This window comes from Daldinia loculata, assembly GCF_022478755.1.
Source record: "Daldinia loculata strain CBS 113971 unplaced genomic scaffold F4817scaffold_4, whole genome shotgun sequence".
Lineage (NCBI taxonomy): Eukaryota > Fungi > Ascomycota > Sordariomycetes > Xylariales > Hypoxylaceae > Daldinia > Daldinia loculata.
In genome coordinates, this window is record NW_026054858.1 from 717,004 (window position 1) to 730,214 (window position 13,211).

Here is a 13,211-nt window from a genome sequence, read left to right on the forward strand (position 1 = left end):
GACCAAACTTTCACGTACGACCATAGGATTTGGAAAACTCGGGATCCCGTCCGCTCTCCCATCGATAAACCAGATACCGCCGGATTAGTAGTTGGGTCGGTGACGACCAGCGAATCCCCGGTGTTGTACGTTTTGTTTTTGTCGGTGTTTTTTTTTTGCCTTCCCCCCTATTGTCATTGTTTTGCTATATCCCGTAATAGATACCGTTTACCCTACTAGACTAGAGTCTGGAGTTGTCTTCCAGGTAATCTTCGTAAAGAACCTGCTAGTTATTCTAACCTGATGTTCCTCTCCTGTTGTGATTATTAGCCAAGTCCGGGACACGCCGAGGACTTGACTTCACTTGTCAGAATGGAATCAAAAAAGATCCCCTATACTAGCCACTACAGTATTGGGCATTTTTTTTTCTTTTTTTTGACAACACTCTGCTTGTATAAACGCGTGCTTCCTCTAGTGGCTAACTTATTGTAAGTAGTATATTATGGACTGACTTTAGTGGGTATATCAGATGAGAAACATCGTTAGTTTTTCTTAATATGGTCTTAGTGCTATACCCGACACCTTGGAATGCTACGGTGGGCGAACTTTCACTGGAGCGGTGGTTACCGGAGGCAAAGATCGCTGAATACATAGTCGTCTACACGATAGAGATCAATACTTGGCGGACAATCATCACTTACCACTTACTCTTGACTGCGGAGACACCTCCGTACACTAGCTGGCCAAGAATTGCCACTACAGTTAAAGCCGATAGAGGGGTGACAAGCTCACCGTAGCTTAGCCGTAGCTCCGGTTTCTAATTTGGAAATTCTATGAATCAATTCATATCAGTTAATTCCTTGCTAAGTTAAACTACCTAGTCATTTTAGCACATTGTGCTTAGAGATGTCAAATGTTCCTAGCTTGATTTGAATCGTAATTTGAATCGTGATTTAGTTCACTCGTACACTCTTCAACATATCTCGAAATCATAGCGGAAGGGGTATACTAAACCACCGTTAGCCGAACTCCGTATGCAAACAACGCCCCTAAAACAAAACACAATATGCCTTTCATCCCTCATATTCGCATCTCATACGGGCTCATCAGCTCACCCATGCCCAGTTGCCAACCACTCTTCCGGTGTCCAGTAGTGCCAACTGCTCAAACACGGCAGTACTTAGATCTAGATCTGTAGCCGCACAACCGACACATCGGTCCACTACAGTAACGTCCACGCTCCGGTTCCCCACGCCGGCTTCGACAAAGTCTCTCGCAACTCTGATTTTCATCCCACAAAGCGGATTCGCGTTCGGATCAGACCCTTGGCTCGCGGCATCGAAGATAATGTGAGACACGGAGACAATATCCTCGCCGCTGTTCGACTGTACGCCGCACGCACCCAGAGAAGGTTCGTAGTATGTTAAGTCGCCAGTAAACACGCTCTTGTTGCTCGGCAGAGGCAAGTTTTGCGCCTTGGACGAGCGGCGTGATAAGCCAACACCAAGGCCGATGGCCAGCGGGGTAATGACGAAGAGGAAGATGGCGGCAGGCAGGAGAATGCAGAGAAACAGAAAGCGTCGCGAGCGTCCGAAGTAGGTTCGATGTGGTGGAAGTACCGAATCTAGACGCTTGCGCAACGAAGAAACAAGCTTAGATTTTGTCGTGTTGTTCTCGGCAGTTGAAGAAGCATATGTTGGGAGCGTAGACGCTCGACCAGGCTCTTCTTTGGCTTGCTCAAGGTCCGCGGTTGTTGAGCGTTGAACCGAGACGGATAATGGTTCATCCAGAGCATCCCTCGAAGGAAGGATACGGCCTAACAGGGACTGACGAGGTTTAGGAGGGTGAGTTATCGTCTCCCATTCTGGAAGTTGATAGATCGGCGGAGGTACAGTTGGGGCATCTCCACCATGGTGTGCCATCCTGACAAAAGCATTGATGATCTGGAACGACCTAATAACGAGAGATAGACGAATAACGTGGTCGTGACTCGTGATGCCAAAACGATGGTTTAGCGAAGCCTATCGCGGACTCCCTTTATCATTCTGTTGGGGAATCGAAAAGGATAATATTCGGGCAGAAAACTAAAGAAGCAGGTCGAAGACGATTATAAATGAGGGCATCTTCATCCTCTGTACGAGACGCATTGAGGGGATATCGGACTCGGTGATGTGTTAATATCAAGCTCGTAAGAGTAGATGATAGCACAGAAAATAATGCGAACTAAGAAAGAGAAAGAAAAAAACAAGATGACTTCGAGTAGTTAACGTGAAGTCGAAAACAAGCTTTTGCTTCCTTTTTCTTAACCCTTCTTGTTTTTTTGGCGGGGTTGGGGTTTGGTAGATGATGGAAAGGATGCGGGGAATTGACAGGGCATCTTGTCACAAGTACCGAGAAGAAAAGGTGAAAAGGTACGAATGCAGGGGTGCTCAGTGTACCTGTGTAAGCCTGTAAGCCTGTAAGGGGTATTTGAATCTTTAAAGCAGGGGGGGCACTTCAATTCTCAATCTATCTCAATACAACATCTTTGCATTGTTTGACTTAGATTGGATTCTAGTAGTCTCTTATATACATATACATTAATCTTCCTATTATCTTCGTTTATATAAATTAGAGGCTCGCAAGTCCTGGGTATAGAGATGGATATAAATAGGGGCAGTAATAAGTAGGTAACTATAAGTAAAAGTATCGGACGAGGAATAATTTGCAGCAAAACAATCAATGCCAATACCCCAAGATCACCACACGATTACAATTACAAGGTATAACAAATCCTTTTAACCCTAAGACCGCCGAATCCATAATCCATCGGTATTTGCTGGCCCACCTGCTGGCCTCATAGGTTGATCGGGCGAGATGCTATGGCGGGAATCCGTCATAGGCTGCCGCATACCTGGCATTCCCGAGACAGGGGAATAAGGGCTACCGCTGAGCAGTGGCGTGGCCACCATCCCACTAGAGTTCATGCTTCCCCCCCAAGGCGATTGGTTCTCTAAGCCAACTTGCGGTGGAAAGCTGGCCGTGCTTGCTTCTGCTGACCGGTAGTGCATCGGCTTATATTTTTCTGGAGTCGACTGAGGCACCATGTTGTACCTAGATGGGCCGAGGTACTCGACGGTATCAACTTGCGAGGGCATCTCTTCGTCGCTATGCTTACGGTTATTGTGGTTCGTGCATTTCTCTAAAGGCAGAAAAACCGAGTAAGCATGAGCCAAGAAGACGGCATACAATAAGAAGAGGAAGGATAACATACCACTTATAATCTGAGCGAAGCTAAAGACGATCAACGCGCTAGAAAGTATAGGAACCAGCTGGCCAAAGCTTTTGGCGTCGTTTTCTGGGTTCTGGTTGTTTTGTAGGTAAATCCATCATGACCTATCAACCCATGTTCGAAGTTCGAATATATACCGTGTTGATATGACGGTGACAACATAGCTCAAGATCACGCCAGCTAGAAGATAAATCGTGGATACCCACTGCGAGATCTTCCTTGCGGTTGTTGTTCCGAGGCTACCGCACTTTCGAAATTGATTGCCGACGTGACCTCTCCAGCCGGGTCTGCTTTTGCTGCGTCGAATTAACCTAACCAACTCGGCAATTATGGCGGCCCCGTAGAAGAGAAGGGTCATGATGTATAAATTCCAGCCTTGGATTTTATTGCGTGGTGTCGACTGAGCGATGTTGTCCTTGAAGAAGGCATGGGCACTCAAAATAGTCTCCTTTACTGTATCTAAGGTCGTATGGCTTCCGCCCTGGAAGCAAGCCGCTGGGAGGAAAATGGAGCTGGCAGTCTCATTTGCGTCTGGTACGCCGGTGGGAAATAGCATTTCCATGTCTGCATTCTGGTTGGTCATGAGCAATCCCGTGACTACGAAAACAGCTGTTATCGAGATGACGCGAAGGGCGGCTAGCCATGGAAACCTCCAATAGTTTCGGACGATGGTGACCGATATTAGGTGCGTGGCGCAGGTGAGGAGCATCATATTCGCAACGATGTTATAGTGATAGGCCGAGATCGTACAGCCTCGCCAGTACCGAAGTGTGAGCGCATACGCAGCTCCCGTGAAGACCTGCTGATCGCTGCAAGCAAGGACCAGAGTCTCCAAGATATCAGAGAAACTCGTATAACGCCGTCTCTCTTCCTTCTGCCTGAGAAAGAGGTACGTTAGCTACATCATACGCACCCCTCAAGTTGCAGAAGCCTGTGTTCCTCTTACTTTTCATTATAGGTTGTCTTCCAGCGGAACCTCTTTGATAGTTTCCAAATAATCGACACGGTACCGGTGATTATCGCAAACGAGGTGACGGCAACGAAAACAGCAAGAATCTATATTCGCATAAGCCTCAGCGTATCGCAAGGGTCGGGTACAGAACGCACTCCTATGCCGGCAATATCTGGATCACCAGGAAATTGTCCTTTGGTATAGCTCCCGATTCTTGTAACCGATGCATGGCCCGCGGTGATGCTCCCACCCTCAATAGAGCAATCTGGGGTGACGTTGTAGTTTGCCTGGCAGTCAACAACCGAAATGTATGAGCCCATCGTGCCTAGAAAATATTATGGCAGCGACCGATGATACGAGAGAAGTTGGTTTGAGCGATGCGTTATGGGGGGCATACTCATTTTGGATAGGATATATATTAAATACCTATATAGGGTAACTATTTTGGAACCAACCACTCTCAGCTGGGAGGAATACGCCATGATAAAGTGCGGAAGCCCTATCCTGTGTCAGCTTATCAAGTACTATCTGTAGCTATATTTGGCCCGAGAACGAGACGGTACTTCTATCTAGGGACCATGCACGACATTGTATGCCGTGTAATGTCCTCTCAAAGCCTCGTGCTGGGGAACCGATTTACTGCAGTATTTACGCCGGCGGGCTCTGATGCCATACGGACATGCAATGACGATTCTTCAAGTTAGAAGCTGACTATATTCTTCTCTTGATTGGCGAGGCAGAGAATGATATAACCTACCTAGGTAGAAAAGCAACAAAGGAGGTTGCATTATACCATCAGCGCTTGAGAGTGTGTGAGGCTATGTAGGGGAACAGATCTGTCCCTTGCAGCAAAATAATAGCTAACTTAATTATTCAAGATAAGACGTACGGATTATAGTATCTATAGAAGTATTCTGCACTTGTTGCGGGGGCATGTCGGCATTAAACAGCCAAAAGCCATGTGCTACTGGCAGCACGCATGGTCTAAATATGGAACAAGGCTATGCTGCACACCCAAAGATGGTTCTGCTATTCCCCCGCGTTTGTCGGGACTTTGGGGTTGACATGTGCACGTTTAGATGCGTCCGGATGCCGTCGACATTTGGTGGGAGATAACAGAATCTCTCTCTAAGTACGTCTGTTGTAGATCTTGTAATGAGTAGTAGTGAATATTATCAAGGATGAAAAATGACCCTCAATGGGTGAGATACCTACGACTCGTGGAGGCATACCCGGATTTGATGAGTTGAAAACAAACAGTTCATCGTATCATTCATCCGATGGTTGTTACCGTTCTGCAACCTGATGCGGAAAACATTCCCGTCGCTAAGTATTTTAGACCGGGCCTGATTCTAAATTCCGGCGTTGAACTCGAATTCGGTATCATTTAATAGATGTTTGGGGTGACCGGTCGGAGTGAAGCTGGGACGGACTGAGGTAAGCAGAGTTTCTTTTCGCAGCATATGGTGATGGTAAGCTTAGGGGCTCAATATCGTTAATAGGCGGTGCAAGAAGGTATGGTGTAAGAAAGAGATATTCTAAAACAGTCAATAGCTCAAGTAGATATCGATAGTAAGAGGGTTCGAAAGATATCGGCTTTTATATAAGGTATCTCTACGAAGTACATCTTGGGTAGAATTCGGATAATTTTGTATTGGCCCTGGCAAATTAGTCCTATATGTTGCTACGATAAGTTATTAGTTCAAGCCTCATAAGCACGAATAGAGACACAAGTAGCGAGAAGAATTGAGATAATAGAAACTGAGTTGGCAAGTGTGCTTTTTCGCACCTTAATTGCCAATCCGCCAAATACATGGACGGACGGCAACTCCTCCGTTAGGGGGGAGTATCCAACTACCACTAGAACTGATTAAAGGCATTACAATACAATCGAGTACGTCAAAAGAGAAAAAAGGGGGAAGAATAGGTAAACCCAACCAGCACGCCCATCCCATATCTAATGCACTCCCTTTTCACCCAATGGCCAACATCACAACCCCGTGCCAAGCTCAGGGCACTTAACTTTCTCCTCATGACCGCTCCCACGCAACAATATTATCCAGGAGACCAAGACGGACAGAAAACAACAGCAAAGAATCCCGTCTCCTTTTATCAACTGCCGTGCCCGCCGCCGTATCGTGCTTGCTATAGCTTCCTCAACTCCGCGCTAAGCCAAAATGTCAAAACTCGGGTCCCTTTCCATACCGTCTACCAGCCTAGGTGGCAAGTATATACACACGCAAATGCTGGGGACGGCGAGTTCCCGGAGGCCCCCACTCGTCCTACAAAGCAAAAAAGGGTTGTTTCTAAACGCTAGGACCGCGCCTTGGCGACGAGAATCGAAATGATTAAAGCGAGGCGCTGCCTCTAGGTCGCCGGGACGCCTCGTAGATACCGTATTTACAAGTAACGACAACCGCACCATCTATTGGAGCGGTATGGTTTACTAGGGGGGTATGGGTGCGTACAACCGAAACTTAACACCCTCGCGGTAAAACGCTATGTTTGTATGCAGTTCTGGTATAAGTCCGGCACCGTGCTAGCACCCCTCCATATAACCTAAGAGATGGGCAATTACCATAGCGTAGCTGAACCGGAGAACGAGCCGACGACGAATACGTAGCCCTTATTGACCGATTGCAATAAATGTAATTCGAAGCGAAATAATAATGTATGTACGGCTTACGTACGGTTCAAATAATAAGCGAAGAATGTCGTGTTGGAAACAACAGCGTAAAAGGCGACTAGAAGCGCAACTTGGCTAGGTTAAGGGGCTTAGGCAGATTCGATCATCCCGGACGGAGGGGATCACTGAGGGTAGACCATGTTGAAGTCGAAATCGTCGACGTGCGGTACCTCGTGGTAAGCCGTCATAGGAGTGACGGTTGCAGACGACGAAAGCGCCGAGCTATATTGGTTCATGTGGTCCTGGTGAGTTATCGCCGAAAGATCCGGATTGAAGTTGGGTGACATGGTGGCGGGGGATATGCCATTATTGAAGTTGAAGTCGGCAGACGAGAGCGGCATCCCGTTCATATAGCCGACGTCGGTGTTGACGACTAGATTGCCATAGTTTACTTCGAACACATCGTGGTTCGATACCTTGTGCGGCATGTTAAAATCGGTAGGATACGATTCCATACTCCCGGCTTCAACATCCACAACCTGGTGGGTCATATCTTCGTCGGCGTCATCGTCGTCGTCCTGCTCGTATTTGCTCACCCAGATCTCTTTCATCCAATTCTTCAGCTCGCTCATGGGAGGCCAATCGCCACCGCCCTTACCGCCGCGCTTGTCTTCGTCGCCGCGATTATTGCCGTTGCCCTTGTTTTTCTGCCGTGACGGCTTCTCTTTGAAGTGAGTGCGGCGGAGATGCGCGGCCGCGTTGTAGTACGCGCCATACTTCTTCTGCGCCTTGCAAGCCTTACACTTACTAAGAGGATTGACAGCCGGTATACCTATCGGGAGGCCATGCGCGACTGGATCGACACATATCCATTTCTTAACAGTAGCTTGGTGTTTGGCATCCCTATGACGGCGAAGCTCATGCTCGCCACGGAATCCGTCTTTGTGCTCGTCACACTGCTCGCAATAGACCTTGGGTTGCTTCGGTCGTACGTATTTAGCCTTCGCGATGGCTGTCTTGCCATCCTTCTTAGCACTGGCCTGTGATTCTGCCGGATCCTGCTCCGTGCTCGGTTTGGGCTTCAATGGCGCGTTCAAAGCACGCTGGCACTGCTGCTTTAGCGTATCTTTAGCCCGGGCCTTGAGAGATGAACTTGACCGAGTACTAGCCATGCTTGCACTGGATACCGATCGTTCCATGTCCGACGCCAGGAACGCGTCGGTAGGTGCCGAAGGAGCATATTGATGAGCGAATGGGGGGGCGAGGCTCGACCCTACAGCAATAAGAGCGTCTTCGCTGCAATAAGGTCGCTTCCCTAGCGGCGAATTATCGCCACTGCTGTTATTCTGTTGAGAAGCATCGTGATAATGTACTTCGCCGCCTTGAGACATCTGCGATCCAAGGCTCATCATCCGTACGCCGCCGGACACAGACTGATTATCGAATAAACTATTCTGTCGGGTCATCGGCGCAGTATCATATGTAGGCGCAGTAGTCATCGAACCGCAGACCGACATATTAGTAATATTGAACTGGGGCACGTCAACATCTTGATTCTGCGATGGTACGGATGAACCAAACGATTCTACGGTAGGGGGAGGTTCATCATGGTACGGGTGCTGCGCAAAATAGACTTCGGGGTCAAGCATCACGCCAGTCATAGGCCCTAACTCGGAAAGAGTAGGCATATCATGTCGATGCCTTGACGACTGAGACGGCCGCATAGACTGCGAGTGAGCAAGTGCATATGATGATATAGGTTCGTCTCTATCTACGAAGTCCGTCGTGCTAGCACTTCTCATCTGCATACCGCCGTTGTGAATCCGTGTTTGGGGGGATATCGGAACATTGCCAGTGAAGGGGCCAGCAGATTGAGTGGACATATTCGAACCGACGCGGTCCATCCTCTGCGATGTTGGTGTTTGTTGGGACATGGTTCTGGCACGCTTGATGGCGTGGGCGTTACTGCTGTGTCGATTCTAATAAACGCCCGTCAGTATGGAGCTGACCAGTCACACACGAGGACGTGGTCAGAAGTGATCTTACAGATTGTCGTGCAACACCTTCATGACGATTATACACATGGATGCCATTGCTGCGAGGAACTGTATTACTTCTCGACATGCCATCTTGATGGAAGGGTGTGGCAGGCGTAGCAGTACTCGACAGTTGAAACTCATTATGAACAGCAGAAGCATCAGGTACGTTCGGGCTCGAGGATTGTGTTATTTGCGATTGATAAACAGAATTCTGTAGCTGCGATATTTCTTGCTTCGCTCTGCGAAGATCCTCGTCCTTATTCCTCATCGCCTCCTGATGTGCGACATCCTTCTGCTGCAGCAGAGCCCGGAGCTTCTTAATCTCAAGATCCGGAGCTGAGCAATGACTCATGATGCTAAGATCCGGTTCGCACGAAGAGTGGTCAATGATGGTGGATAAATTCAACGATGCTGAAAGGAAGGGAGTAGACGAGGCGAAATTGACCGCCTAGAACGCTTCACTCTTCCTTCTCCCCCTTTTCACACTAATACAAACAGCCTCGCTGGGTAGACCCTCGACGAGAGAGAGCCCGACAAGGATGATTGATGCTATGTTTGTCTCGTCGACACGAGATCTATTAGGCGAGAACAATACCTATTGACGGGCTGAAATCCGATCTGGGAAAAGTATGGGGAAAAAGGAAGGACGAAACACAGACTCGGATACCCAAAGACCAGAAAACCAAAAGGACGTTGCTTAATTATGTACCAGTCAGTCAAGACGAGGCTTTGGACCATGCGCGGCAGCGGGTCTGTAATCCTCGCCCGCTCTCTCCCACGCACGATACGCTTGCCCAATCTGCATGTACCGGTATGTAGGTATGTAGATATGTAGGTATTTAATTTACGAGGATCCCGCGGGCTTAGATCGACTCTTGGCCTTGCAACCTGGCCGGGTTTGGCTCCAAACCCTTGCAACGTTGAATGGATGCCAAACAAGCTAGCGTCCCAGGAACTTGTGTGATTTGACAGGGCGCTTGGGGACTAGAGCGATGTCAGTCGATACTAGCTCGCTGGGGAGGGATTTCCGGAGGGTATGATGGACCGTCGTGGCCTGTAAGACTACTTTGATCTTGGACTTTTCGAGACGTGCTGACAGGGCCGATGGGAAACTTGCACCATCCGGATCGTCTCGTTCTGCAGAATACGACAGCGCCTGGCTAACTGGCTAACTAACAAACATGTACGTACAATGCTGCAAGTACTGACGGTCTCGATGTGATGTAACCTTGCAAAATGCAGAGCGAGTTCAACGCTGGAACCTCTGCTACGGGATCTTACAGGTCAGTTTTGCCAGCACCCTTACAGGGGGGACCCCTCGCCCGAGTGACGCAGTCAGCCAATTCAGCGATCGACCATTTTTGCTATTACATATTGCACCCAACACGGTTGTTTCTGCAAACTCATCAAGGCAACAGACGGGAGTCTGGTGTTAAAGAAACACGTAGGCAGGGTACTGTAAGCAGCAGTGTATGACATGTTACCGAGCCATGCTACCGTAACTAGCACATGTGATTGCAATTTACTGAAAATTATCGGAATCCAAAAGTGTCATAGTAGGTGAAGCGGGTAGTTAGTGTAGATAGGTAAGTGGTAGCTTTGCTTAGATACATCGTCTAACGAGTAGCTAAGATTGTAGCGCCGTTGTCAGTTCCAATTTTTGTAATGACGACTTGTCGAATTCGGTATTCGAGAGGGGACTAAGGTCCACTTGGATCTCTATGTAGATGATAATAAATAGCAGACGGGCTAAGACTAGGTCCAGCTAAGACGATGGAGGATGGAGGAAATGTGAATCCCATCTCTCAAAGCATTGGCAAATCCTCGGAGCCCGATGGTCCTCATTGTAGTGTAAGGCCTGACTGCATAGGTAGGGGTAGGAGAATAAGTTGTTGCAATTTTGCATATTTCGTAGAATGTCGACAACGTGAAAATATCGATTCTCTGAATGTTCTCTCTAAGTGTTCGGACGCCTTTCCGGATCTTTCTCGTTTCGCTGTGAAGCCACGCATGCACACACCTGGTCATGCATGTTTCCCTTATCCGTTCTCTGTTCATCGTCATCCAAAACGTGGGGTTGCATACAGAGATGGGTAGAGAATAACTCATACCAACTAGTATATTAAGTACTACCCAAGTCAGTACCCAGGTATGGAGAACTAGGAGATAGAATCTCGCCGGTTGCATCTTGCATTTCGATAGGATCGACTTATCGGGTCGGTCGTGCGTAAGCTGTGTACATATCCGTATATAGTAGAGTGCTACATACATACAAAACATAGTATAAGTGTATGTATGTACGTACGTACGAATAGAACGGCTGCTCCTCTCGCTTAAGGGAATCTTGCTTATTGCGGACCACTTGAAAGTCATTCATCTCTTTTTTCCCCCCGGGCGCCCATAAGCGCAGCACGGGGGAAAAAGAAATACCAAAGATGGAAGAGCTGGACCACGCATCGGTCTGCAAGGGAGAACCTCGTGCCCACCGTCCAAGGAGTCAAGGACAGATGCATGCAATAGCTTGCATATCCTAGTTGCCAATGTTTGCCTTGTTTTCGACGAATTTGGTATTCATTGGGTCTCAATGAGTCAAGTGGATTGCTCAAGAGTGAGGCGACCATCCCCGCGACCCCTTTGAGTGGCTGATGATTCTTTAAGCGGACCAGATCCCTGGCGGCCGACGGTGGGCCGCGCACCAGGACATGTCCTGACATGTCAGAGCATGTACGTACATCGTACATTATTATATTGAAGCATTAAGATTGGATGTATGCAGAATACCACTAGCAACACATCGCTGGCTGTGGCTGTTGTTGCCTTACTACGAGGCTTTGCAGCATATGAAACTATGAATGCTATGGAATGAGTAGTTATTGGATAATGGAGAAACGTGCGTCCTATTCGATTTGATATCGGCCCAATCTTGGTGCTCACTTGCTCAGAGATATTCGCAGATCCATCTGGTCTTAGACGAGCGGCTGCCGGCGGATATTGTATGGTACGCAAAGATGTTGAACGCCCAGTGCACACACACTTTTGTTTATTCGGCTGACCGCCCGTCTATGCATGCACGGCCATGCTTCCCATGCTTCCAATGCATAGAACAATGGATTGGATGTAATCGGGCTGCGAAAATTGCAGTCGGTAAGCTCTCGCAGCGCGCGTTCGTAGCCGCCACGTTCAAGCCCATCCGAGTTCAGTAAGTTGTTAAGGAGGTCAAGAATGATGACGTTGGGGATTCAACTGATTCTCCTGGATCCCTACTACGCTTCTCGCATGTATCTCAATAGATGAACATATCTCGATGTATGTAAGATGTAAGATGGTGATTTCAGATATACTATTTTCGTCCGCTCAGTCGACATATCATATCTAATACCCAGGGATAAGTCCTAATGTTCAACCATCACGTCACCGCCGCCGCTTCGTAAAATTAAATTTCAGTGGCTTGGCATCCGTTGCAATATGACTTCCGACGATGTCTAACGATGATGTATTATTGGTGCTTCAAGCCATATGCGACAAAAAATGTGTTCCGGGCATCATGTCGTCGTCATCCGTCGGATAACAGATCATTGCGGAATTGACGTAAGGAAGTAGGACGAGAACGTGCTTTGCTGTGATGCGGGAGATTAGATCGTGCTTCCGGTGCTTATTGCCTGGATCTCTCTCCAATATGTAGTGTGACATGCCTAAGAGGTCGATGCTAACCAGTGGTTTACGGATAGACGCCGGCGGTGGTAGTGGTGGGATTTGTGCGCTTACTGCTTTACTCGTGGAGTCTTGGAGGGATGGAAGGATGGAGGGAAGAGCGAAATCTCTTGCTAACAAAGCCGCATCCAATGTCCCAGGTGTTTACATAGATGGTCCAGATGGTCCAGGGCTGCAATGTGGCAGATTGTCGATCAAAGCTCTACATTGCCGGCAGTTCTCCGCAAACTGACGGGTAGACCGAGAGATGTGGATCTCTAATCCGGAGCAACCCGGCGGCATGCTCGGTGACAAGGAGATAGGCACGCATTCCACGAACCGAGCAAGAGTCCTGTTATAGAAGGTAATAGCCTGGACATATCTCGGGGATTGCTGAGAAGCAATGCTACGGGGTGGGGGTGATGATCGTCTATAAGAGACTATCTTTACACTAAGGGGGATTGACCTTATGCGAACGAAAGTCGAGACGTGATGCGAGGATGAGAACGTATGTACATATTAACGAGACAGACTTCGATCTTATCTCTAAGTGGTCTAGCGACTTTTGTCTGATTTGAATATCGGATGTCAAAAATTACAAAAATTAAAACATGCAGTGGGTAAAATGAATAATGTGGGACCTATCGCATATAT

General features: G+C 48.0%; 4 protein-coding genes across 4 annotated transcripts; all 4 read right to left on the bottom strand.

Annotated features, from left to right (window-relative positions):
* Nucleotides 1–746: 746 nt before the first annotated feature.
* On the bottom strand, nucleotides 747–2,372 carry F4817DRAFT_181229 (RlpA-like double-psi beta-barrel-protein domain-containing protein-containing protein). Its single transcript, XM_049298355.1, has one exon. It carries the CDS (start codon nucleotides 1,899–1,901, stop codon nucleotides 1,086–1,088), a length of 816 nt encoding a protein of 271 aa, XP_049163042.1. The 5' UTR covers nucleotides 1,902–2,372; the 3' UTR covers nucleotides 747–1,085.
* Nucleotides 2,373–2,492: 120 nt separating this feature from the next.
* Nucleotides 2,493–4,522, bottom strand: F4817DRAFT_356254 (uncharacterized protein; the record flags this gene model as incomplete). The annotated part of the gene is made up of 6 exons (XM_049305770.1): nucleotides 2,493–2,540; nucleotides 2,928–3,160; nucleotides 3,233–3,323; nucleotides 3,363–4,128; nucleotides 4,197–4,306; nucleotides 4,349–4,522. 6 exons carry the CDS (start codon nucleotides 4,520–4,522, stop codon nucleotides 2,493–2,495), a joined length of 1,422 nt encoding a protein of 473 aa, XP_049163043.1.
* Nucleotides 4,523–6,764: 2,242 nt separating this feature from the next.
* F4817DRAFT_181234 (uncharacterized protein) lies at nucleotides 6,765–9,317 on the bottom strand. The gene is made up of 2 exons (XM_049298356.1): nucleotides 8,875–9,317; nucleotides 6,765–8,807 (listed from the first exon to the last, which is right to left on the bottom strand). The coding sequence occupies exons 1-2, from the start codon at nucleotides 9,217–9,219 to the stop codon at nucleotides 7,011–7,013; spliced, it is 2,142 nt and encodes a 713-aa protein (XP_049163044.1). The 5' UTR covers nucleotides 9,220–9,317; the 3' UTR covers nucleotides 6,765–7,010.
* A 681-nt stretch (nucleotides 9,318–9,998) lies between these two features.
* F4817DRAFT_325759 (uncharacterized protein) lies at nucleotides 9,999–11,055 on the bottom strand (the record flags this gene model as incomplete). Its single annotated transcript, XM_049301809.1, has 1 exon — nucleotides 9,999–11,055. A coding segment is annotated over one exon (433 nt), but the record flags the coding sequence as incomplete, so codon positions are not given.
* Between the last annotated feature and the right edge of the window lie 2,156 nt (nucleotides 11,056–13,211).